The sequence below is a fragment of the Salmo salar genome, chromosome 12 (genome assembly GCF_965601325.2).
Source record: "Salmo salar chromosome 12, fSalSal1, whole genome shotgun sequence".
In the NCBI taxonomy this organism is placed as follows: domain Eukaryota; kingdom Metazoa; phylum Chordata; class Actinopteri; order Salmoniformes; family Salmonidae; genus Salmo; species Salmo salar.
In genome coordinates, this window is record NC_138302.1 from 12,645,612 (window position 1) to 12,673,380 (window position 27,769).

The 27,769-nt window shown below is 43.2% G+C and overlaps 1 protein-coding gene across 1 annotated transcript; it reads right to left on the bottom strand.

Annotated features, from left to right (window-relative positions):
* Positions 1-359: 359 nt before the first annotated feature.
* LOC106600782 (myosin heavy chain, fast skeletal muscle) lies at positions 360-27,394 on the bottom strand. Its single transcript, XM_082958582.1, has 41 exons — positions 27,351-27,394; positions 26,885-26,929; positions 26,541-26,768; positions 26,058-26,204; positions 25,694-25,850; positions 24,692-24,719; positions 24,335-24,443; positions 24,083-24,175; positions 23,848-23,908; positions 23,609-23,707; positions 23,168-23,271; positions 22,658-22,796; positions 17,345-17,463; positions 17,027-17,176; positions 16,762-16,932; positions 16,230-16,533; positions 15,804-15,868; positions 15,621-15,708; positions 15,387-15,504; positions 14,171-14,294; positions 13,593-13,729; positions 12,863-13,118; positions 12,380-12,622; positions 11,864-12,040; positions 11,622-11,767; positions 11,352-11,442; positions 10,620-11,009; positions 10,370-10,496; positions 10,064-10,182; positions 9,555-9,751; positions 9,226-9,409; positions 8,950-9,115; positions 8,487-8,611; positions 8,017-8,325; positions 7,592-7,795; positions 7,325-7,450; positions 7,034-7,204; positions 5,637-5,741; positions 5,445-5,540; positions 4,866-4,997; positions 360-490 (listed from the first exon to the last, which is right to left on the bottom strand). Exons 3-41 carry the CDS (start codon positions 26,754-26,756, stop codon positions 470-472), a joined length of 5,814 nt encoding a protein of 1,937 aa, XP_082814708.1. The 5' UTR covers positions 26,757-26,768; positions 26,885-26,929; positions 27,351-27,394; the 3' UTR covers positions 360-469.
* Positions 27,395-27,769: the final 375 nt, after the last annotated feature.

Consider the following 27,769-nt stretch of genomic DNA (forward strand, 5'->3'; position numbering starts at 1 on the left):
CTTAAAAAAAAAAAAATCCCATCTCCAAAGTGATCCCTTTCAATTGCTACCATGGTTATGCATATGCTTGTCATATCTTTTTCTTTTAGAAACATTTACATTTGGGCCTGTTCATATAGGCCAATTCCCCTGAGTGTAAATGGTTAAAACTACAAGTTTGATGTTTAGCTGGTCAGTCCTGACATCCATAGCTCAGTCTATTAATTTGAGTGGTTACATTTCTCCATTCTAATCCCTCAGCTGATGTGAACGCTTTGTTGTTGTTGGAATCCCAGATTGCTCCTTTAATTAAAGTACAATATTTTATGGTATTAAAAATCTGTTTGCTGAGTAATAAGTCCACAGTCACAAAGGAAGTATATGTAGGCCTACATGTTTTTAATCAATGCTCAACATTTCACCATGAAAATCATATTTTATGAAACACAGGAAAATGGTAAGACTTTGATCTTCAATACTTTGGTCTTGTTTATTCAGCAGCTTCTTTTCCCTGTAAGAAGAAAGATAGAATATAATGGATCAGTAATAACAATGAACATGATAAATATATGGATAGAATATAATGGATCAGTAATAACTCAATGGATCAGTAATCAACTTCTACCGACTAGCAGCACCGCAGAAACTATTACATTACAACGCAACGACTTGATTAGTGTGGTGTTAGTGTTAGTTAGCCAGCTACATAGTTGTCTGTGCTGTCTCTGTATCTAAGATAATTGTGTAGTTTGAGTTTGATTATTATCGAGGTGTGCTAGCCAGCCGCGACGCGGTGCCAGACTTACTCAACACACCTAGTCATCATTAACCCACTGCCAGCTAGCCATCCGTTACCGACTAGCAGCGCTGTAGTTACTATTACTAAACAACGGAACGATTTGACTAGTGCAGTGTTACCTAGCTAGCTACCTAGTTGTCTTTGTCATAACTTGATAATTGTTAATTGATAATTGTTAGCTAGCCAGCCATCGAGGTTAGCTAGCCAGCTATTTCCGTCCCCCGCGACGCCATTTTTCCTAACCTAGCCAACTATTACCGACGAGCAGCATTGTTGAAACTAAATACACTACAAGGAACGTCTTGATTAGTGTTATGTTAGCTAGCTAGCTACAAAGTTGCTTTGTATCATGACAAGGTGTAGTACTGAAACTACCGAGGTTACCTAGCCAGCTACACGTTCAAAGTCAACAACGCAGCCACTGCTAGCTAGCCTACTCCACCAGCCAGCAGTACTGTATCATTTTAGTCAATAACATTTTTGCAACGTAAGCTTAACTTCCTGAACATTCGAGACGTGTAGTCCACTTGTCACTCCAATCTCATTTGCATTAGCGTAGCCTCTTCTGTAGCTTCTCTACTATGTGTCTGCCTATCCCTGTTCTCTCTCCTCTGCACAGGCCATACAAACGCTCCACACCGCGTGGCCGCTGCCACTCTAACCTGGTGGTCCCAGCGCGCACGACCCACGTGGATTACCAGGTCTCCGGCAGCCTCTGGAACTGCCGGTCTGCGGCCAACAAGGCTGAGTTCATCTCAGCCTATGCTACCCTCCAGTCCCTAGACTTCCTGGCGCTGACGGAAACATGGATTACCACAGATAACACTGCTACTCCTACTGCTCTCTCCTCGTCTGACTACGTGTTCTCGCATACCCCTAGAGCATCGAGCCAGCGGGGTGGTGGCACTGGAATCCTCATCTCTCCCAAGTGGACATTCTCTCTTTCTCCCCTGACCCATCTGTCTATCTCCTCATTTGAATTCCATGCTGTCACAGTTACCAGCCCTTTCAAGCTTAACATCCTTATCATTTATCGCCCTCCAGGTTCCCTTGGAGAGTTCATCAATGAGCTTGACGCCTTGATAAGTTCCTTTCCTGAGGATGGCTCACCTCTCACAGTTCTGGGTGACTTTAACCTCCCCACGTCTACCTTCGACTCATTCCTCTCTGCCTCCTTCTTTCCACTCCTCTCCTCTTTCGACCTCACCCTCTCACCTTCCCCCCCTACTCACAAGGCAGGCAATACGCTTGACCTCATCTTTACTAGATGCTGTTCTTCCACTAATCTCATTGCAACTCCCCTCCAAGTCTCCGACCACTACCTTGTATCCTTTTCCCTCTCGCTCTCATCCAACACTTCTCACTCTCCCCCTACTCGGTGGGTATTGCGCCGTCCCAACCTTCGCTCTCTCTCTCCCGCTACTCTCTCCTCTTCCATCCTATCATCTCTTCCCTCTGCTCAAACCTTCTCCAACCTATCTCCTGATTCTGCCTCCTCAACCCTCCTCTCCTCCCTCTCTGCATCCTTTGATTTCCTCTGTCCCCTATCCTCCAGGCCGGCTCGGTCCTCCCCTCCTGCTCCGTGGCTCGACGACTCACTGCGAGCTCACAGAACAGGGCTCCGGGCAGCCGAGCGGAAATGGAGGAAAACTCGCCTCCCTGCGGACCTGGCATCCTTTCACTCCCTCCTCTCTACATTTTCCTCTTCTGTCTCTGCTGCTAAAGCCACTTTCTACCACTCTAAACTCCAAGCATCTGCCTCTAACCCTAGGAAGCTCTTTGCTACCTTCTCCTCCCTCCTGAATCCTCCTCCCCCTCCCCCCCCCCCCTCCTCCCTCTCTGCGGATGACTTCGTCAACCATTTTGAAAAGAAGGTTGACGACATCCGATCCTCGTTTGCTAAGTCAAACGACACTGCTGGTCCTGCTCACACTGCCCTACCCTGTGCTTTGACCTCTTTCTCCCCTCTCTCTCCAGATGAAATCTCGCGTCTTGTGACGGCCGGCCGCCCAACAACCTGCCCACTTGACCCTATCCCCTCCTCTCTTCTCCAGACCATTTCCGGAGACCTTCTCCCCTACCTCACCTCGCTCATCAACGCATCCTTGACCGCTGGCTACGTCCCTTCCGTCTTCAAGAGAGCGAGAGTTGCACCCCTTTTGAAAAAACCTACACTCGATCCCTCCGATGTCAACAACTACAGGCCAGTATCCCTTCTTTCCTTTCTCTCCAAAACTCTTGAACGCGCCGTGCTTGGCCAGCTCTCTTGCTATCTCTCTCAGAATGACCTTCTTGATCCTAATCAGTCAGGTTTCAAGACTGGGCATTCAACTGAGACTGCTCTTCTCTGTGTCACGGAGGCTCTCCGCACTGCTAAAGCTAACTCTCTCTCCTCTGCTCTCATCCTTCTAGACCTATCTGCTGCCTTTGATACCGTGAACCATCAGATCCTCCTCTCCACCCTCTCCGAGCTGGGCATCTCTGGCACCGCGCACGCTTGGATTGCGTCCTACCTGACAGGTCGCTCCTACCAGGTGGCGTGGCGAGAATCTGTCTCCGCACCACGTGCTCGCACCACTGGTGTCCCCCAGGGCTCTGTTCTTGGCCCACTCCTATTCTCGCTATACACCAAGTCACTTGGCTCTGTCATATCCTCACATGGTCTCTCATATCATTGCTATGCAGATGACACACAATTAATCTTCTCCTTTCCCCCTTCTGACAACCAGGTGGCGAATCGCATCTCTGCATGTCTGGCAGACATATCAGTGTGGATGACGGATCACCACCTCAAGCTGAACCTCGGCAAGACGGAGCTGCTCTTCCTCCCGGGGAAGGACTGCCCGTTCCATGATCTCGCCATCACGGTTGACAACTCCCTTGTGTCCTCCTCCCAGAGTGCTAAGAGCCTTGGCGTGACCCTGGACAACACCCTGTCGTTCTCCACCAACATCAAGGCGGTGACCCGATCCTGTAGGTTCATGCTCTACAACATTCGCAGAGTACGACCCTGCCTCACACAGGAAGCGGCGCAGGTCCTAATCCAGGCACTTGTCATCTCCCGTCTGGATTACTGCAACTCGCTGTTGGCTGGGCTCCCTGCCTGTGCCATTAAACCCCTACAACTCATCCAGAACGCCGCAGCCCGTCTGGTGTTCAACCTTCCCAAGTTCTCTCACGTCACCCCGCTCCTCCGCTCTCTCCACTGGCTTCCAGTCGAAGCTCGCATCCGCTACAAGACCATGGTGCTTGCCTACGGAGCTGTGAGGGGAACGGCACCTCCGTACCTTCAGGCTCTGATCAGGCCCTACACCCAAACAAGGGCACTCCGTTCATCCACCTCTGGCCTGCTCGCCTCCCTACCTCTGAGGAAGCACAGTTCCCGCTCAGCCCAGTCAAAACTGTTCGCTGCTCTGGCACCCCAATGGTGGAACAAGCTCCCTTACGACGCCAGGACAGCGGAGTCAATCACCACCTTCCGGAGACACCTGAAACCCCACCTCTTCAAGGAATACCTGGGATAGGATAAGGTAATCCTTCTAACCCCCCCCCCCCCCCTTAAAAGATTTAGATGCACTATTGTAAAGTGGTTGTTCCACTGGATATTATAGGTGAATGCACCAATTTGTAAGTCGCTCTGGATAAGAGCGTCTGCTAAATGACAAAAAAAAAAATGTAAAAATGTAATAACAATGAACATGATAAATATATGGATAGACTTGGATAGAATATAATGGATCAGTAATAACAATGAACATGATAAATATATGGATAGAATATAATGGATCAGTAATAATAATGAACATGATAAATATATGGATAGAATATAATGGATCAGTAATAATAATGAACATGATAAATATATGGATAAAATATAATGGATCAGTAATAATAATGAACATGATACGTATATGGATAGATCTAACCTTCCTTTTTTAGCCTTACCTGAAATGTTCTTCTTAGAGATCTTCAATACAGTTTAGTGTAAAAGGTCAGTATTGACCTCTGAGAAGACTGAATCATAGGTGGTGTTGATGTGGTCATATCTGAACATGAGTCGGGTGCAGGTTTAGCAGCAGTTCTGTACCTTTCCAGAGTCACGGGTCTTGGCTCTGAGCTTGTTGACCTGAGTCTCAGCGATGTCAGCACGCTCCTCAGCCTCCTCCAGCTCATGCTGAACCTTCCTGAACTTAGACATGTGCTGGTTTGCTGCTTCCTCCTGGGTGAGGAAAAGAGGGAAGAGCATCAGCATTTCAAGTTTGATGCTTCAGGTAGCAAATTAATATTCTGTCAATTATTTTAAATAAAAAAAGAGCAGATTTAGGATAGTAATCTATACAGGGAGATAGATGATACAACAGAAGAAGTGAGTTGCAGAACGGGGATCAAACCGCCTCCAGCACGATCACTAGACCAGCAAATTCATATTCAACCCCCTCTCCTTTAAGTTGGTAACACATAGGAATAGGAGGCACTCAGAAATGTGTATAATTTCATCAGCATTTACTTGCACTATCAATTGTCCCTGTTGACTGATGTGCTGTAGCAACACTTACTTCAAACTAAATTGTATGGACATTAAGTTTTATAATGTTTACTGGGGATTTTATTTTTAAACAATGTTGAATTTATGCATTCAGAGTATTTAACTCAGTATGTGACTCACCGCTTCCTCAGAATGCCTCTTGTAGGCCTTCACTTTCATCTGCAGCTTATCTACCAGGTCCTGAAGTCTGCCAACGTTCTTCTTATCCTCCTCAGTCTGTGGGAGAAGATCAAATAATCAATGTCAGTATAGTTTTATACACAAACCTATCTGTGTTAGTGTCAAGTGTGTGAAGAATGCACTTTCTCTTACCTGGTAAGTGAGCTCCTTGACTCTGCGCTCATACTTGCGGACTCCCTTTACCGCGTCTACACCTCTTCTCTGCTCGGCCTCCACCTCAGTCTCGAGCTCACGCACCTTTGTGGAACAAATACATTTAGGCATTTGTTTGAGGTGGTGAAACAAATCTTTGTAAAACAGAGGTAGAGTCTTCTACCCAGTCAAGGAGGCACAATTGTTGTCTTTCACTATGTACTTTTCCAAGTGGTTCCCAAAGTGGGATTAACATTTAAATTTGTTCATGAATATTGCTAGCAACAACAGATGAAACTACCAAGGATCTGTGGAACAAGATTAGAAGGTCCAATACAATACAATGTAATATTATTAATCCACTATTTATGTTCTTAACCCTTAGATGTACAACATGGGTGTGGGAGGCTCACAGGGATATCGGTAGGCACACTATTCCAACAATTGTAAAAAAAATGTAAACTCAATTCTTCTTGTAGTTATATATAGGACTCTTTTTTTATTTGACCAATTTTGTCGTGCATTTTGCAGTGCATGTTGCAGTACCAGTATGGCCAATAGAGGCCGCCACTCGCCTGTTTTAATGTTATGAGTTTGCGTCTGTTATGGGGGATTGCGAAGTTTGCCACAGCAAGACAGAAGCACCGACATCAATACATTTTTATGTCTTTATTTTTAAGGTAAGCGAGTGGAAAAGCACCTTATTCTAGAGAGTAATGTTTGTTAAGATGTTATGTTTTCATGAATTTATGAAAATCCTGTAGCCTACAAGCTAATTTAGCCATTAGCCTTCTAGCTGGTAGCCCCGCATAGCAACTCTAGCTTTCCTAGTAACGGCCTTTTTGCAGCAGAGTAAATGATACATGTCGCTGATAGCAATCTAGAGAGAGAGAGAGAGAAATTAAATATTACTTTGAGATGAATTGGATGAATGTGTGTTCATGTATCATGAATTTGTATCATTGAATCTATTAATTAACTTGCAGTTGTCATGATCGTCATACAGAGCGGACCAAGTGTAACATATTCCCAATGTTTTTGTTTTGAACATAATTGTAATTTATGCTTTAAAACTGGAAAATATTCCCTCTGATGCCAAGAGAGGGGACTTTCAAATGTTCTTTCCCAGGGGCCAAGACTTGATTAGTCTGACCATGCACTGCTGAAGTCATAGTAAAACTGTGTGGATGCCAATTATATTGCACTCTAATGTAAGATTTGTGTTCTGATATTATGAAAGGGTCCCTGATGCAAAGACATTTGGGAACTCCTGATTTAGGTGGGTTAATGAGAGAAAAAGTAATTACAAAATGCTCCTGTGTATTTTACATGATCAAATACATTTCCAGCAAACTGTCTTTTAATCCAACCCCAAATCCACCCTGCTGATAACTCACCCTGGATTCCAGTTTCTGGAGTTGTTTCTTGCCTCCCTTCATGGCCAGATTCTCAGCCTCATCCAGGCGGTGCTGCAGGTCCTTGACTGTGATCTCCAGGTTCTTCTTCATCCTCTCCAGGTGAGAGCTGGTGTCCTGCTCCTTCTTCAGCTCCTCAGCCATCATTGCCGCCTGGAAAAGTAGTTTGTTTAATTCATCATAACGTTCCTCTGAGATCTTTGTTGTTTGTAACCAGCCCAGCTACCATTGGCCTTTAGGGACAAATCAAGATGATGTAATTCAAGGACTCACGTCAGTGATTGCCTTCTTGGCCTTCTCTTCTGCATTCCTGGCCTCCTGGACGATGTCATCCACCTCTCCCTGCACCTGCACCAGGTCAGTCTCCAGCTTCTTCTTGGTGTTCAGAAGGCTGGTGTTCTGAAGTAGGAAACAAGACGATTTGTTTAGCTCTAAAGAGAATTTACAAGGCTGAAATGATTAAACTCTCAATGCAAGCATTGTTGAATTCAAGGTGTGTTTTAACAGTATGCTTGGTTGGAAATGGCTTTTGACCCATACCTGGGAGTGCAACAGTCCAACACGCTCGCTGGCGTCTACCAGCTCAGTCTCAGCCACTTTGCGGCCTCTCTCTGTCTGCTCCAGAGCAACTCTCAGCTCCTCAATTTCAGCCACCATCAGACCGTTTCTGCGCTCCACCATGGCTGCCTGCTCCTTCATGTCCTCTGCGACACGGACGGCATCATCAAGGTGCAATTGGGCATCCTGTGGTTAACAAGGACATACGTTCATTAGGACTTGTGGAAATAGGGGTGATAGGATGTGTGATATAAATGTTCATTTGGAAGAATTTACCCAGTATCCCTAACTTTCTACAGTGCATTGTCCACTCTATTCAATTCCTCTGTTCTATTCTTTTCTACAGATTCCCAAACAAATCCCTCTCCATGTTCAGGTTTTTGAGCCTGATGTCCCAGTCCCTTTACCTTGAGCTGTCCCTGGACGTTCCTCAGCTGTTTCTGGGCCTCAGCCGCCTGCCTGTTGGAGTGGCTCAGCTGGATCTCCATCTCGTTCAGATCTCCCTCCATCTTCTTCTTCACCCTCAGGGCATCATTCCTGCTCCTGACCTCAGAGTCCAGGGTGCTCTGCATGGAGTCAACCACCCTCTGGCTGTTCCTCTTGATCTGCTCCATCTCCTCGTCCTTCTCAGCAATCTTCCTGTCCACCTCACCCTTGATCTGGTTCAGCTCCAGCTGCACACGCAGAATCTTGGATTCCTCGTGCTCCAGTGTTCCCTGGACAAACAGAAGCAGTCAGGCCAATTGTGTCCAATACATTTGGATGAAGGAATTAAATATATATGACTACAATAAACTCCAATACAGGGATCATTGTACTGTAGCTGGCATTGGCTAGTGTAACATTGCTTTCCCCATCAAACAGCTGTAGTTTGTACCTCAGCCTCCTCCAGAGCTGTCTGGATCTCAGACTTCTCTGTCTCCACAGTCTTCTTGGCCTTCTCCAGCTCATGGATGCTCTTGCCAGTCTCTCCGATCTGCTCAGTCAGGTCAGAGATCTCCTCTGCACACACACACACACACACACACAAACACACACACACACAAGAAGTTTAGACTTGGGAGATTTTCAGTGGATATGCCAGTGCATTGAATTTGACATTGAATCATATTAATAGTTCACTAACTAAGATTACCTCATAGCATCTTGCAAATATAATTTACTACCACTTATATGGAATATTCAAAGGAGTACTGTCTACAAGTAAAACAATAAATAAAAATGATGCAGAACATGACATTTCTGAAATGGTGTAATAGTAGTTTTGATGATTAGAGTTCCCTCCATTTTCAAAACACTAGTCGAACATGAGCCAAATAGAACTGCTGTCAAATGCTCACGTTGCAGGTTCTTGTTCTCTCTCTTCAGAGTCTCCAGATGATCCAGAGCCTCCTCGTAGGAGTTCTTCATCTTGAAGAGTTCAGTGCTCATAGAGCGAGCCTCCTTCTGAGCTCCTTCCAGCTCAGCCTGGCCCTCCTCATACTTCTGCTTCCACTCTGCCAGAACCTAGGGAAATCCATGGGATTTTCATTAGAAGTCGAAGATGAAGAGTTTTTAAATTAGAAATATGCAACAATTATACAATTGATAAAAAATATAGGTTTATTAATTTTCACCTTGTCAAAGTTCCTCTGCTTCTTGTCGAGGTTGGCGGCCAATGCGTTGGCTCTCTCAACATCAATCATGAGGTCCTCCACCTCTCCCTGCAGCCTCTGCTTGGTCTTCTCCAGGGAGGCGCACTTGGAGTTGGTCGCCTCAATGGTCTCCTCGGCATCCTGCAGACGCTGGGCCAGCTTCTTCCTGTTGGACAACAGACGGTGGTTTTATGGTGTAATTTTTTTACATTTTGATAAACAATACATATTGATGTAACATTTTCTCAAAGCCCCCTACCACCCTCACCATCCACACCATATCTGAGTTTTTTCTGTTGCGTGCGACTCACTTGGCCTCCTCCAGCTCCTCTGTGCGCTGGACAGCATCAGTTTCATACTTAGTCCTCCACTGAGCCACCTCACTGTTGGCCTTGGACATGCCGCGTTGCAGCTCTGCCTTGGCCTCCTGCTCCTCCTCAAACTGCTCCCTCAGGAGGTCACAGTCATGGCGGGCAGACTGGACACCGTGGGCCAGTGCATTTTTAGCCTGTGAGAAAGAAAGACAAAATGCAAAGCGAGATGAGAGAGATAATAAAACAAATTATGGTCGAAGTCTCTGAGGGTGGTGAGACAGTAGGAGTCTCTGAGGGTGGTGAGACTGTAGGAGTCTCTGAGGGTGGTGAGACAGTAGGAGTCTCTGAGGGTGGAGGGACAGTAGCAGTCTCTGAGGGTGGAGAGACAGTAGCAGTCTCTGAGGGTGGTGAGACAGTAGAAATCTCTAAGGGTGGCTTAGTCACCGTGTTTATAAAGATATAGCTCTAAACTCTGTGGACGGTGGAGTCCATTTTGAGTCCCTTACCTTGACCTCCTCCTCAATTGCCCTCTTCAGCTCCTCCACCTGCTGGGTGAAGGCCTGTTTGCCTCTGGTCAGCTGAGACACCAGGGCTTCCTTCTCCTCCAGCTGGCGACCAAACTCACCTGCAGGGACAGAGGGACATCTTGTTAATAGGGTCTCTGTTCTCTAAGATTGAAAATGTATTTTGAGGTATCGTAGGGCAATGTTAGGTGGTGAATAGTACAGTAGAAACTATGTGGATATAGCCCTTAATGCATGTTGTGTTCTACTGAAGGAAAGCATTGGCTTGTTGTTCATTGTTGATGGTACCATTTTCTGTCAGGAGTCTGGCCCTCTGTCCGCTGATGTCGTTGACCTGGCGAACATTCTCATCATTCTTAGTCTTGAGCTCACTCAGCTGGTCCTCAAGAGTACGGCACATCTTCTCCAGATTGCCCTGTTAGTGAAACATGTTCCATCATTACTTTATATATGTGACTCCTGTCAACTTCAGTTCACTTGAATGGTAATGTAGTTGACCCTCCTCAACACTGCTTGGTACCAAAACATCACTACTCACCTTAGCCTTGGCGACGGCCTCCATGTTGCTAGAGAGGTCATCAATCTCCATCTTGTACTCGCTCTTCTCCTTCTCTAGCTTCTGCTTGACGCGCTGCAGGTTGTCGATCTGCTCCCCGAGCTCAGCCACACTGTCAGCCTGCTTCTTGCGCAGAGCGGCGGCTGTGGCCTCATGCTGCAGGGTGGACTCTTCAAGATCACGACGCAGCTTCTGGAACTCAGCCTCACGCTTCTTGTTCATCTCAATCTGAGCAGCAGTGGCGCCTCCGGCCTCCTCCAGCCTCTCGCTGATCTCCTCAAGTTCCCTGGAGAGATCGGCCCTCTGCTTCTCAACCTTAGCCCTGGCAGCACGCTCAGCCTCAATTTCCTCCTCCAGCTCCTCAATACGGGCCTAGACCAGGGGGCAGGAGCAGGGGGATGAACACCACAATACAGTTGAAACAATTGAACCTCACAAAATTATAATAGTTTGTATATTTAGCATAAATGTGTTTAATACAAAGCCAGTTACACTTATATATTCAGTAGACAGTGTCCCACGCAGGAACCAAAATCACAATGGTAAGAAGCACCATCTTTACAATGTTTAAAATCTCCAGGAAGAAGCACCATCTTCCAACCTACTCAGCCATCAGAAGCCACTGGGAAAAATGTGTGCTACCAAAATAATGTTTTTCAGGAAATTATTCAAGTCTGTGCTTTTCTTTACTGGAGTTTATATCCTGTACTGTACCTGGAGTTCCTTGATCTTCTTCTGCAGCTGAGCTCCCAGAGACTGCTCATCCTCAACCTTGCTGAGGAGTTGGGTGGTCTCAAACTCCTTCCTAAGAATCAAAAATACATCGATTGCTTAGTTAGTTTTTGTTTGATATTGTAAAGGGAGAGAATCATACCATTCACTTTGCTTTTAAGAATACCATTCAAGTGCTAATTCATAATTACAAGAATTAGTCAAGAACAACCATTATGGCAGGTAATACTGTAGTCATTTGTTTGTGTTTACTTCTTGATTTTCTCATCAGCTTGCTGCTTGTCATTCTCCAGGTCCATTATGGACTCCTGGGCCAGTTTCAGATCTCCCTCCAGCTTTCTCTTGGATCTCTCAAGGTCCATACGAAGCTTCTTCTCTTGCTCCAGAGAACCCTCAAGCTAGAAGATAAAAACACATATATTGTTAAAATCTAAACAACTGAAGATAATATCATCTTACATACTATCATGGCCAAAATGTCAAACTCCACTCACGTCGTCCACTTGCTGTTCCAGCTTGGTCTTGGCCTTGGTCAGAGTGTTGACTTTGTCCTCCTCTGCCTGCAGGTCATCCAGTGTCTGCTGGTGGGCCTCTTGGAGGGCTTTCTTCTCCTTGGTCAGCTTGGCAACACTCTCATCCATAGACGCCATCTCCTCTGTCAGGTTTTTAACCTGTAAATGGCCACAACATAATTACACTTCACCGTAAAGGGGAGATTTAGTTTGTTATATATTGCATTCATTTCATTTCGATAATTTTTTTAATCAACAATTACTGTACTAAAGATTCAACACTAGATGGCAGTGTTCACAATGTCAGTGTACTGAATGGAAATCATAAATGAGGGGGATCAGAACATGCAATGAATGTTGGGAGTACCACGCAACTGAAATTCCACTATTGTGTCTTAATTTTACCTGCACCCACAATACAAATTGAATTCCATTTCTGTTAAGCTATGTTTTGAGTTGATTATTGTTGGTTAGACTGTCTATGGCAAGACACAAGACCTTGTTTTCAGTGGCATGCTTCTCCTTCTCCACTTTGGCCAGGGTGAGCTCCAGGTCATCAATGTCCTTCTTCAGCTCAGAGCACTCATCCTCCAGCTTCCTCTTCTTGGCAGTCAACTCAGCATTGATCTCCTCCTCATCCTCCAGCCTCTCGGTCGTCTCTTTGAGCTTGGCCTCCTGCTGGATCTTGCTCTTGATGAGCCCCTCGCACCTTTCCTCAGCATCGTTCAGACTCTCTCCTTCCTGGTTTCAGAACAGGAGTAAACAAATCAGAGGCCTCACTTTGTGTATCAAAATATACATTTTACTCAAAGAGGTCAGAGCAAATCAGTAGAAATTCATGAAATATATACAATATATAACATGGGCAATAAAAATGTGTGAGCTAGCCACATACTTTACAGTGTGTTCATATGTGTGTGTGTATGTGTGTGTATTCATGTGTATGTAAATGTGCCCATACGAGGGTAGTTGCTGACTCACAGATGCGACTTGGAGTGCCAGGTCGTTCTTCTCCTGCGTCAGGGACACCAACTTCTCCTCCATTTGCTTCTTGGTAGACAGAGCCTTGGCCAGGTCTGTCTTCATTTTCTCATAGTTCTCCTTCATGTTGGCCAGCTCCTTCTCAGTCTCAGCGCTCTGCAGCAGGGGCTTGATCTTGAAGTACAACTTCATCCATGGCCAGGTTTTCACATTCATGAATGAGCGGATGTTGTACTGGATGGCGTAAATTGATTCTCTGGTTGACAGAAAGGACAGAGTGGCATGGTGAGTGACATGCTTAAAGCTACATTCTGTGATTAGATGAACAACAAAACAGAACCAACTGCCACTGTTTGTTTACAGCTGAGGAATGGGGCTAGGGAAATGTAACCCCTCTTAAATTCATAGACAGCTCTCCAGATGCAAGTACTGACAGGTCGTGCATGCTAAGCTCATGAGGCATTTTATATACTTCAAGAATAAATGGGTAAATACCACACATTTAAATGCCAATTGAACAGCCACATCCCAAACTGCAGCTATAAAGCTAGAATCCTTAGTTGCTACATCCATTTCTGGACTAAATTAATTAACCCAAAAGCTTTAGTAGACCATTATAAGACATATTTTCTCATTCTGAACAGCTCACAGCATTTACAGTGCGTAATCATAATGCATTAGATACAGGTGGTTGACAGAAAGCTTTGCCAAGATGTCTACTATTCCTCACCTCCTCTCCATCATCTTGCTAAACTCTCTCCTCATGAGGAATCCACGGCTGAGAGCCTGGACCATGCCGACCAGAGTGGCCAGCTTCTCATCTCTCATCTCCTCCAGGACACCCAGCAGACCGGCTTTGAAGAACACCTGAGACACAGGTTAACATGGTAAATGGAACAACAGATGGTGACAGATAGAAAGGGTTGAATCAAAAGAGGGGAACAACACCACTAGATTGATTTAAACAACATTAACTTTGATATGGTTTCAAACAAACCATGTGATAGGTTGTTTCTAAATTGTTAGTTATTGTACAGTAGATTAATAATCTACACAGATACAGATAACTGAAGCCATACCACTCTAACACAATGTACATGATAATGAGTTTAGTTTCTCTTCTATACTTGTGATGCATGACTTTGAAGAAAAACAGTACAATGTTTTTCCAGCTTTTCCATTAGTGAAATGAAGAAGAAAGAACAAAAGGATGGATAGATCACCTGGAGAGATTTTATATGGTACGGGTTTAAATTATCATTCAAGTTGTGTTTTGTTGTCAGCTTTTACTGGGGGTATTTGACTGACCTTGGTGTGTCCAAACTTGTAATCCTCATGATTCACATCAATGGATCCAAGCAGCTTCTCAGAAGCCTTCTTGTTGTCCATGAACTGGCCCTCAGGGATGACACTGGCATTCAGTACTTTGTACCTGAATGAGGGGACAGTTTTAAAATCTGCCAAGTTGTAATTGGTTGATTGGTATACAGTGAGGTTCAAAATGATTGGCACCCTTGATACAGATGAGCAAAGTAGACTGTAAAAAATGAATAATACAAATACTGAACTATATTGTATGGTCAAGATGCTTTTTGGATTCGAAAAAAACATGTATATCAGGAAAATAACCCCATACCTACTGTAAAATATGTATATGAGGATATAACCCCATACCTACTGTAAAATATGTATATGAGGATATAACCCCATACCTACTGTAAAATATGTATATGAGGATAATAACCCCACACCTACTGTAAAATATGGTGGAGGATCTTTGATGTTATGGGGCTACTTTACGTCAAATGATCCGGGGGCCCTCGTTAAGGTCAACGGCATCATGAACTTTACCCAGTACCATGACATTTTTGCCAAAAACTCGGTTGCCTCAGCCAGCAGGCTGAAACGTGGCCACAGGTGAGTATTACAGAAAGACAATAACCCCAAGCACACAAAATCCACAAGGAAATGGTTAATCAACCACAAAATCAACATTTTACTATGGCCATCTCAGTTTCCAGACTTGAACCCCATTGAAAACCTGTTGTTTGAATGATGGATATCAAGGATCTGGAAGGATTCTGTAAGGAGGAATGGTCCAAGATCCCTCCCAATGTGATCTTCAATCTCATACAACATTCTAGAGAAAGACTCAGTGCCATTATCCTCCTATTGAAAACAGGGGTGTCAATAATTATGAGCCCTATCTTGAAATAAAATATGAATTGTTAAACAAAATCTTTTTCTCTGAGTATAAAATAATATAATTGTCACAAATGTTAGACCATACAATATAGCTCAGTATCAGTGTTATTTATTTGATACAGTATTTTCTGCTCATCTTTATCAAGAGTGCCAATCATTTCTGTGTGTGTGTGTGTGTGTGTGTGTGTGTGTGTGTGTGTGTGTGTGTGTGTGTGTGTGTGTGTGTGTGTGTGTGCTGTGTGTGTCTGTGTGTGTCTGTGTGTGTGTGTGTGTGTGTGTGTGTGTGTTTGTGTGTGTGTGCATGCTTGCACGTATATACCTCTGCTTGAAGTCAGCATAGATGATTCTGCTGGGGAAGCCCTTTCTGCAGATCCTGATACCCTCCAGTACACCATTACACCTGAGCTGGTGGATAACCAGGAAGTTCTCCATCAGACCTGGTAAAACAAACCAAGTCTATTTTAATACACATAAACAGGTTAAAGATTGGAATGGTTGAGGTTACTGATACTGTACTGATTAGATTACATATTTAACTCAGTATTTCTTGTACCTGGAGTCTTTGACTCGTTGGGGATCAGGCAGCGCACAAAGTGAGGATGAGTGCTCCTCAAGTTGGTCATCAGCTTATGTAAGTTCTCCTGTAGGAGGGTTACAAACCATTTTCTCAGACATACTGTAGTTTATGATAATTGCACCTTTTGAAGGACTGAATAAACACATTTCAAAAGCTCACCCTGAACTGGGAGGACACAGTCTGCATGGAACCACCCTTCTTCTTGCCTCCTTTCTTGGCTTTATCTGTTAAAATGGGGAAAAGTAAAAGATAACTAGAAAAGTACATTTCCTAGAGTGGGTGGAATAAATAGAATAATAATAATAAGAGTATGTAAGAAATCTAGAGTGGTCTTGTCTTCAGCAAGCACACTAATTATAAACCGGAGAACCTCTGGTTAACTTCACACGTATCTAGAGGCAAATGCTGCCAATGAGATTATGTTAAATAAGACCTACTGCATGATTAAATTAACCAAGTCTATGAGTAAATCAACCTAGTAATAAACGTTGAGAAATGGTGATACATTCTAAGACTTTAAAGAACATTTGGGTCTGAGTTGTAACTAGTATTTAGTTAAATATTATGACATGATGCTAGTCTTACCCTCAGGAGGGGGAGGGGGATACAGGGCAGCCAAAATTTTGACTCCGGACTTCCCATACAGTTGACAAACTGAGTCGTTCAGGGGATCCTTGTTCTTCTCCAGCCACCCAGTGATGTTGTAGTCCACAGTACCGGCGTAATGCACCAGGGAGAAGTGGGCCTCTGCCTTGCCTTTGGCAGGCTTGGGCTTCTCAAACGCCTTTGTTTTGCCAAGATGCTGGGCGTACAGCTTGTCCTTGAAGGTAGTGTCTGAAGACTTGGGGAACATGCACTCCTCTTCAAGGATGGAGAAGATGCCCAATGGCTTTACGAAAATAGATGTATATCAAATTAGTGATATTTCCATTTAGGATCTCAATCATTCCTTTAGTAAACATTCTATTTGAGGATTACATTCATTTTGGGGTACATAATAGGAAACATATTGAGTTCTCAACAGTCAGATACATTGTACCACTGTGATAATAACTCACACAGGACTCCCTATGATCTTCGCTTTTGCGGTCCATTACAATCTTCACAGACAGCTTACCTTCTCAATAAGCTCAATGCAGGCAGCCAAATCCATGCCGAAGTCAATGAAGGCCCAGACGATTCCCTCCTTCTTGTACTCCTCTTGCTCCAGGACGAACATGGTGTGGTTGAAAAACTGTTGCAGTTTCTCATTGGTGAAGTTGATGCACAGCTGCTCCATGCTGTTGTACTGTTGATGGAGTTTTAAAAGGGATCATTTCATCATACAAGGTTGTAATCCATCTCAATCACAACTAATTGTCTTGTTCCGGTCTCATACTCACATCAAAGATCTCAAACCCGGCAATGTCAAGCACACCGATATAGAACTGCCTTGGATTCTTGGTGTCCAACATCTCGTTGATACGGATGACCATCCACAAGAACATCCTCTCATAGATGGACTTGGCCAGAGCACTGACTGAGTTATTAACCTGCAATGATAATACCTCAAATTAATACATTAGCTATTGACCGTGTCTGGTGATAAGGTGATAAGACCTTGGGATAAACAACATCACTATTTTAAAAAAGCAATACACTCGTCCCCAAAATAATTACGGTGCTCAGAAAATGGTAGATGCTGTGTTTTGCAGTCTTACCTGAGCCACAGTCTGTCCCTTGGTCACATACTCGTTGCCGACCTTCACTCTGGGGTAGCACAGAGCTTTCAACATCTCAGCTGAGTTCAGGCCCAGCAGGTAGGCGATTTTATCAGCCACTGGAGAGAGAACCAACAACAACAGACTCAGGGACACAAGATCACTTGTTTCTGATTTCACACTGACAAAATAGTTTGGATAACCTTTTTGTGAGTTAGGTTTTGATTTTCTCCCATATTCATCATTTCAAATCATTTCTGGAGGTGGGAATTTGGTTTCCAAAAACTCTCCTGCATGACTTTTGTAATGTAAATTCTCCACTAAAGACGAACACTCAATGTAAATGAATCCTTCTTTATTAAGAGTAACATTGTTAGACTAAAATGAAAACAATGCCTTCCAATAAGGAGAAAGTTACCATGTTGTTTTGCATGTTTCTCAACCTTACAATAGGAGTAAAAGCAGAACATTGTTTGAGAGTGATCCATGTGTGTTAGCAGTAGTCATTGAGAGGGTTTTCCTACTGGAAAGAGCTATGTCCTAGTTGAAGGAAACTGATAACCCATGTTCTTCTGAAAGGGGAAAGAACACTCACATAATGGTGTTGAATGACCTTTGCTCTGACTTTCTGGTGAGGCCTGATCACTCAAAGGCTAGAGACACTGGGTGAGATTTCAGTATAATATGTAAATGCTGGTAAATGCTAGTAAGTAGTGTATTGCTGTTGTTGTTTGGCTTCAATACACATCTCACCAGATTGGGTCTGCTGTTCTCTGACTCCCTGACCCTGTAACTCTGCCATGAGGTTGCCAATATGATAGGGGAGTATAAGCCAATTTGCAAACAGTTGTGATTCTCTTTGACATTTGAAATGGTTTGAAGAGTTGTGATTCTCCTTGAAATTTGAATTAAGAATATTGGGAATGTAATAATTTGTCATGCAGTGAATAGTTATTCTGGATTTCCGTAATCAGAAATAGCCTAAACTGTTGTTCTGGTCTGTCCTCTCTCGAGGTTATGGCGAAGGTGACCACAGATGGTACCTAGATGCATGGAAGGGATCATTCCGCCGAGAACAGTGTGACCCTCAACGCCTCCAAACTTATCTCATGCTGCTTGTGCACTGGCCAGAAAACGGATAAGACAGAATGGACCACAAAGGTTGGTGGCGGCGGCTCAGGTGAGTGTTTCGTCTGCTTGGGGATATTGAAATCGGTACATTATCAAGGGCCATCCACATTGACAGGCATGAGTTCCATGTGTACCATTGTGAGGATGAACTGCAAAGCTATCTTAAGAAGAAAACGAAGTGACGCCAGAAGAATGAGTGCTGGGAGGGAGGAGTGGTCAACCGTTACCCGTAATTGATTTAGGATTGTCCAAAATGGTTTATTTGGGGGTATTAGGTTGATTGTGGGGGTCTGCACACTGTGAAATGTTATTCAGTAATTTAGAATAGAAATGCATTGAGATACCGATCTGTCACTAACATGCCACTGGCGACAGTATAAGACAAGGACAAAGATATGTTGACATGTAGTACATGTACACACCCCTGTCTTTAGATGTACATTCTGCCAGTGTCGATGTGTGCTAAGTTGAGAGTCTTAAATTAAAGTCAGAGATTCAAGAAGCATGGGATCATTTATCAGTAGTTTAAAGAATGATTCGGAAAGCTGAGAAGGAGAGAAAATGATTAAACATGTATTCTCTATCTTCCCTGTTCAAGGCAATATGTATTCTAGGTGGTGTGGAACATGTGAGTGATCACCGTTCCAGATGAGGGACTAATTATTTGACTTGACCTCGTTTTATTATGTTTCTTAAAGTGGCCTAGTAGCAGTAATTCATGTGTTATGGGTTAGATGGAATGATCTATGTGCAACTGTATTTGTGGCCGGAGGAAAAGTACAAATGGGGCCTGTCTCTGAGACAGAATGTTTCCACAAGAGTGAGATAGGAGTCATATCGTAGAGCTAACTATATAGATTGTGAACTATTGCCGTATAAAACTGTCTTATAGCTTCACTGTTTTATATCATTATATAAATTGCTTATTCTCAAATAACTGTTTGTGTATGAGTCTGGGTAATTAACAAAGGACTGAGGTAGGCTGCAAGAATGTGGACTTCCTAATCTGAAGGCTTCTCCTGACTGATATCAAGACTGGGAGACACCACCTGCCTAGCCACAGAGATTCATTGTACATCCTAGACTCAGAAGGGGAGAGGGCTTGTTTGGGAAAACAATAATTATACTTGGGAAAATAATAATTATACTTGTTGACTGCATATAAGCATGTAAAATAGAGGCGAAGTGAGGATGACATGATGTGGGAACACCTCTCCTGTTGGCTGATGAGGAAACCTAGGTGAAAGCATGAGTCAGTGTTTTTAGAGCCTTCATTTTTTTTATGGACCACAGCAGAACACAATCCTAAAGGTATAGAGTCAGTCAGCAGGCTAGGGGAGAGTGGGAATCATCATGTTATCAGGTATAGAGTCAGGCTAGGGGAGAGTGGGAATCATCATGTTATCAGGTATAGAGTCAGGCTAGAGGAGAGTGGGAATCATCATGTTATCAGGTATAGAGTCAGGCTAGGGGAGAGTGGGAATCATCATGTTATCAGGTATAGAGTCAGGCTAGGGGAGAGTGGGAATCATCATGTTATCAGGTATAGAGTCAGGCTAGGGGAGAGTGGGAATCATCATGTTATCAGGTATAGAGTCAGGCTAGGGGAGAGTGGGAATCATCATGTTATCAGGTATAGAGTCAGGCTAGGGGAGAGTGGGAATCATCATGTTATCAGGTATAGAGTCAGGCTAGGGGAGAGTGGGAATCATCATGTTATCAGGTATAGAGTCAGGCTAGGGGAGAGTGGGAATCATCATGTTATCAGGTATAGAGTCAGGCTAGGGGAGAGTGGGAATCATCATGTTATCAGGTATAGAGTCAGGCTAGGGGAGAGTGGGAATCATCATGTTATCAGGTATAGAGTCAGGCTAGGGGAGAGTGGGAATCATCATGTTATCAGGTATAGAGTCAGGCTAGGGGAGAGTGGGAATCATCATGTTATCAGGTATAGAGTCAGGCTAGGGGAGAGTGGGAATCATCATGTTATCAGGTATAGAGTCAGGCTAGGGGAGAGTGGGAATCATCATGTTATCAGGTATAGAGTCAGGCTAGGGGAGAGTGGGAATCATCATGTTATCAGGTATAGAGTCAGGCTAGGGGAGAGTGGGAATCATCATGTTATCAGGTATAGAGTCAGGCTAGGGGAGAGTGGGAATCATCATGTTATCAGGTATAGAGTCAGGCTAGGGGAGAGTGGGAATCATCATGTTATCAGGTATAGAGTCAGGCTAGGGGAGAGTGGGAATCATCATGTTATCAGGTATAGAGTCAGGCTAGGGGAGAGTGGGAATCATCATGTTATCAGGTATAGAGTCAGGCTAGGGGAGAGTGGGAATCATCATGTTATCAGGTATAGAGTCAGGCTAGGGGAGAGTGGGAATCATCATGTTATCAGGTATAGAGTCAGGCTAGGGGAGAGTGGGAATCATCATGTTATCAGGTATAGAGTCAGGCTAGGGGAGAGTGGGAATCATCATGTTATCAGGTATAGAGTCAGGCTAGGGGAGAGTGGGAATCATCATGTTATCAGGTATAGAGTCAGGCTAGGGGAGAGTGGGAATCATCATGTTATCAGGTATAGAGTCAGGCTAGGGGAGAGTGGGAATCATCATGTTATCAGGTATAGAGTCAGGCTAGGGGAGAGTGGGAATCATCATGTTATCAGGTATAGAGTCAGGCTAGGGGAGAGTGGGAATCATCATGTTATCAGGTATAGAGTCAGGCTAGGGGAGAGTGGGAATCATCATGTTATCAGGTATAGAGTCAGGCTAGGGGAGAGTGGGAATCATCATGTTATCAGGTATAGAGTCAGGCTAGGGGAGAGTGGGAATCATCATGTTATCAGGTATAGAGTCAGGCTAGGGGAGAGTGGGAATCATCATGTTATCAGGTATAGAGTCAGGCTAGGGGAGAGTGGGAATCATCATGTTATCAGGTATAGAGTCAGGCTAGGGGAGAGTGGGAATCATCATGTTATCAGGTATAGAGTCAGGCTAGGGGAGAGTGGGAATCATCATGTTATCAGGTATAGAGTCAGGCTAGGGGAGAGTGGGAATCATCATGTTATCAGGTATAGAGTCAGGCTAGGGGAGAGTGGGAATCATCATGTTATCAGGTATAGAGTCAGGCTAGGGGAGAGTGGGAATCATCATGTTATCAGGTATAGAGTCAGGCTAGGGGAGAGTGGGAATCATCATGTTATCAGGTATAGAGTCAGGCTAGGCTATTACTAACACTGGTCATATTCCCGTTTTTCTTTTTCTTTTCAAGTCTCTTAGGAACCAGAAGGTTGAAGAGAAAGTCCAAAGCTCCAGTTCTCCCCTGCCGCTTATGATGTTTCTATAAATAAACTTATGTAATGAAGCATGTATGTACCTGTATGAAAGGAAGGTCTTAAGTTAAACCATTCTACTACAATGGTTTTACAAGTGTTAGACCTATGGAATAAGGATAAGTTATTAGTTCGAAAGTATAACCCAGAATGAAGGGTTTGAAAGGATAAAGTGTCATTTTATGTGTTGATTTCACTTACTTTTATAGAAGTATTTTGATAGAACCTCCTTTGCTAGTTTAAGCCATAATCTAATGCTCACCTTAACATGTTACAGTAATTTTAACGGAAGTGATAAAACGAGGAATGTGATGGAACATTTTATGTTTGTGTGTTTTCAGATCAATGCTGCTTTTTCTTAAAATGTTTTTTCTTATTACCAATTCTGTTGGGTTCATGCGAGTGAGTGATTGTACTCACTATCACTGTATAAGCAATTTGGCAGTACGCCTAGAACATTGCTCTGGGAACCAAGAGGAGTATCTCAGTTTCAAGGTCTCAGCTTTGAGAGAAGAAGCCTCGTGAGGTATGGGTCAGTCACATGCAGGAACCACCGTTAATAATGAATAAGGTAAATCATGCTGATATGACTTGTTTGTGTAGCAGTATATAAGGACTGAAAAGGTACGTCCTTGTCAGAGTGTTCATCAAGCTTGTATTGAGTTTGTGAACCTCTCCAGTTAACTGTTAATAAAGATGGATTCATTTACATTGAGTGTGCATCCTTAGTGGAGAATTTCCATTACACTTTCATGTGGCACTGTCTGTCTTAGGTGTTCTATTTCTATGTTTGGGACTGGGAATGGGACTAATGCTCTACATATTGTATATCTATGAGTGGGACTCACCCTCTGTGCCGTCTGGCTCGGCCTGCTCCTCACGCTGCTTCTGCTTGAATTTCAAGTTGCCATGGTGCACTACAGCTCCTGTCAGCTTGTATATTCCAAGCTTCTCCTCATTAGTGAAGCCCAGGATTGTAATGGCTTCCTGGCAATAAAGAAGAAGTACAAAAATGACGTTACGCTACAGTTCTGTGCTCACTCCAGAACGAATGGGATGGATAGATTTGACTCTTGGCCAACACATTAGTAGATGGCAACACAAAAGTAGTTTTACACAGTTCCACAGGGCACTTAGTGGCGCTCTCTTGTGGATGTCTTACATGTATGTGCCTCAAGGCAAAGTGTGAAGGCATGAAAAGTTCCTTTATGTTCATGCTTAACTAACACAAGGCATTTAGAATCAAACAAAAAATACATGAAAATTCCTAGCAAGTTGGAATTTCACAGACCTTCAGTGTGTATGGTGGTCCTACCCATTCTATATCTATAGTTTGGTTAACCCTTTGTTTGACTCACATCTGTGGCATCCAGCTCTTCATTGTCATTGATGCTGGCCACAGTGATCTGACCCTGGCTGCACATGGGGAAGTCGTAGGGGTTGGTGGTGAGGAGCGCCAATTCTGTGGACAACGGAGAACAGCTTGTCAGTTAAATCTCTTAGAATTCTGCTGTCCTACCTTTACAGTATCTCTCCCTCCTTTACTCATCAGATAGACTCAATGATACATGTAGTATATAATAAATAGCATCAAAAGAGGAGACTGAGACTTGTGGACTAGTGCATCACAGGTGCATTACTTTACAGATATTTCCCAAAGACCTTCCAAATTTCTAGATGCCTTGTTACCTTGGATGAAATCATTGTAATAGTATTATTAGTGTGTACTATGAATATTTGTAACAAGTTACACAGATGGGGGTGGGAAAGAGTTCCTCTGAACCTCTACTTTGTCGTACCAACTAGCTCAGGTTTGTGGCCTGTCATCATCTGGAAGAAGATGTGGTAGCCTCTCTCATCGGGAAGCTGGAAGGACACTCTGGACTTCTCCAGCAGGTCTGAGGGTGAAAGAGAGAGTGCGAGTGACACAAAGAGAGAGAGAGAAAACATAAGATGAAATCAAATTTGATGTCAAGATCTCCAAAAAAATAATCTGTGAATTTAGGAAATCATTGAGAAACAATCAAAACCAACTCACAGGTCTCAATGTCAGCTTTAGCCAGTTTACCAGCTTGGAAGTGAATCCTGATGAATTTACCCTATAGTAGAGCATGGGGGTTAGAAATCGGTCACCAAATAAATAACATTTTACTTTGATAGACCCCTTTAAATGTTACAGTTTGTTGGACATCTATTGATATAACAATAGGGAACTACTGAAATACATTTTTTCCAATATAAGGTAACTTCCACAGTATGCCCTTTATACTTACAAAGCGAGACGAGTTGTCGTTCCTCACTGTCTTGGCATTACCGTAAGACTCCAGCAGAGGGTTAGCTGCAATGATCTGATCCTCAAGAGACCCCTGATTGAGATAAACACAAGTTGCTCAGAATAGGGGAAAAGTGGTCAAGTTTGTTTTTCTCTATGACTTGAACACTTTTCTTGACACATGATTCACAAGAAGTTTGCTCAGAAAACAAAACTGAAATGTGATTGAAAGGCAAACATAAGAACAACCTACCTGCATTTTGTTGGGGTCTGCTTCCTTCTTGCCACCAGACACTGCAATGGTGGCAAAGTACTGGATGACACGCTTGGTGTTGACAGTCTTTCCTGCACCGGATTCTCCACTGGTTTATATGACAGAGAAAGAGGGGTTTTAGTTACATGTCCGAGTGTCAGATTGGCTTTCACCAAAAAATAGCATAGAAAAATACCTGTTTTCTAACATAAGTAAATATTCCCTTTCATCGACTCTTTATTACACATAGCCTAATGTCATAATCCATTCATAATGTCATGTATTTCATCACACCAAGTGACCCAACGTATTACAATAGAAATACTTTCTCAAGTGACATTTTAGTAAACAACTTACGTAATCAGGACGGACTGGTTCTCCTTATCTGGAACCAAAAAACATATTGCTTATCATAGTCAAGCAACATTATGGGTACATTATTGCATTCGTATAATCATGAATTTAATTTTGGAACATTTTCCATTCATGGATACTGAGATCAGACATTTCCAGCAAACTGTTCTAACCTAGACGAGAAACTCTAAAGCATATTTGAATTTGATTTGAATTGACACCCAACTATCCATCCATCCATCCATCCAAACATCCATCCATTCATTAGCACTTTTGGACTGTGAGATCTATATGCAGTTATGGACATCCATAGAGCTCCATATTTATGGATTGTCTATCTGTGTGAGAGACGCCGACTCGGTCTTGACCTTTAAGTCTGGTGAAATTCTCCTGTCTTAGCTGGGTTCCTGTATGAACTTAAGTATTCTCTCTCTCTCTATCTCTGAGGACCAGAGCCCTAGGACCATGCCACAGGACTACCTGGCTTGATGACTCCTGGCTGTCCCCAGTCCACCTGGTCGTGCTGCTGCTCCAGTTTCAACTGTTCTGCCTGCGGCTATGGAACACTGATATGTTCACCTGACGTGCTACCTGCTGTTTTTTGACTCTCCCTATCTCTCTCTCTCTACCACACCTGCTGTCTCGACCTCTGAATGCTCAGCTATGAAAAGCCAACTGACATTTACTCCTGAGGTGCTGACCTATTGCACACTCTACAGCCACTGTGATAATTATTTGACCCTGCATGTCATCTATGAACGTTTGAACATTTTGTATGGCCTTAATGGCCATGTACTCCTATAATCTCAAGCCAGAAGAGGACTGGCACACCTCAGAGCATGGTTCCTCTCTAGGTTTTTTCTTAGGGTCTGCATTGCTTGGTGTCTAGGGTTTCAGGCTGGGTTTCTGTATAAGCACTTTGTGACATCTGCTTATGTAAAAAGGGCTTTATAAATACATTTGATTGATTGATCCATCCATCCATCCATCCATGAGAGCTCGTACCAATCATCATGAATTGAAAGGCGTTGTCAGAGACAGAGAAGATATGGGGTGGAGCCTCCACCCTCTTCTTCCCTCTGTAGGCGTTGACAACCTCTTCGTCGTACACTGGGAGCCACTTGTAGGGGTTCACCGTGGCACAGAAGAGCCCAGAGTAGGTCTGGATGAAAGCATAATTAAATTAGAGGATTAACAAAATCAGTTTTTTCCTGGATTTATGTGAGGATGTGGGTGTACTTTGGTATACTGATGTGGGTCTACTGTATTGATATGTTTTGGTTTCTACCATTTAATTATGTCTAGTACTGTATGTGCGCATTTATTATGTTCATGCATGTGTGTGTGTTTGTATGTGCAGGTTTCTTACATAGATCATCCATGCTGCATAACGCTCTTTGAGGTTATACAACACAGAGGCTTCATTCAGGTAGGTCATCATGGCCATGTCCTCAATCTTGTCGTACTTAGGGGGGTTCATCTCGTAGATGTCTGCATCTTTGAACTCTTTTCCTTCCTGAAAGAGTCAGAAACCTAGATTACACGCAGATCAAAGTAGACATGACTGAATGCGTTTTGCTCATTAAATACAAGTTTAATCACTTAAAAAATGCATATCCACATTAATCCAACTACTTTGTTATCACCCACTGACACATAACTGGAGATTCTTGACTAGTCAACATGAGAAATTCCATATAATTTTTAAATAGCAGCAATAAAATTGATGTCTTTGAAGATTATATTCTGCTTACAAAAAACATTGGAAGTTTGTTTTTGCATTTAGTTGACTTTTCAAGAATTAGAGTGATTGCACAAACTTGATCTTGAATACTTTTCAGATCAGACTTACCTCCTTAGTGCCATCAGGTTTGGTGACTGTTACAGTACACTTCCCGTCGGCCCTGGCAGTGACTAAACCCTTAAGGTACAGCTCCACCTTGTCTGTCACATAGCAGGAGTTCTTTGAATCAAAGGGCATGGCTTGTGCCTCCATCCTCTCCTTCTCAGATTTACGGAGGTATATGGCAGCCTTGCCGTAGACTTGCATCTCCGCGTCCGTACTCATGGTGACGGATAACTAGGAAAGAGATGAAACAAGAAACATGATTGAATCTGTGGTGCTTCCTCCCCACTCAACAGAGTTAGGTGAGCGGTGTCTCTCAAAAAATATTCGCATCACTTTTTATGTCTCACCTTCTTTTCCCCTCCTACAGATGAATGTGTACTTCTTGGAGGACCCTGTGACACATTAGGGTGTTGTGAAAACACGAAAGTCTAAAGCCTTATCATTTATCCCCTAAAGGGCTAGAAAACATTTAACTCCATCATTACATGTCAAATTCAACTACAGGTGTAACTGGTAACTTTCCTTTACTACACATCAACACATTCTGTTAGGAATTCAAATAAATACCTCTGAAAACCCAGTTACATTCTAGAACACCCTTTCAAGTGCAGGAGCAACACTTTCTACTTTAAATGAAAGTTACAGATTTGAAGTAAAACACATAATAAAAACAACATTTTTTTTAATGCCACTTGATTTAATATTGTAAAATCTTACAGAACTCAATTCAAATAGTGCAGTTAGCTACTGCCTCAGATGCTGAGTGCAAGGACGAGACACATTTAAAAATCTAAAGAGGTGTAGAGGTCTTACCACAGAAGAAGAAGGTATCTGACTTAAGGATGTTGGGGCCTCAGCCTCCTTATATCTGGTTGGAAGTGCCAACCAGGCAAAAGTTAATTATGGACCACTCTGGGAAAGGAAATGAGTTGGATGAGAGAGGTGTTTATTTCTGTGTATCACTAGCACCTCCCACTTCCAGGAGCACCACACTCCCATTACATTACTTTTTAATGTTTGTCTCCGAATTGAATTTCAGTGAATTAACATTAATTAGAAATTTCATTACCAATATCAAAAGTTTGTTTAATCTAATTGATTCCAATGTTACTACCACTGACTCTGAAATACTGTAGTGGAATCCATGTTGCCCCAACACCATGAAATAGTTTTAATTAAATCTAATATGACCTTATTAAGTTCCATTTTAGTGACATTAATCCTCATCAACA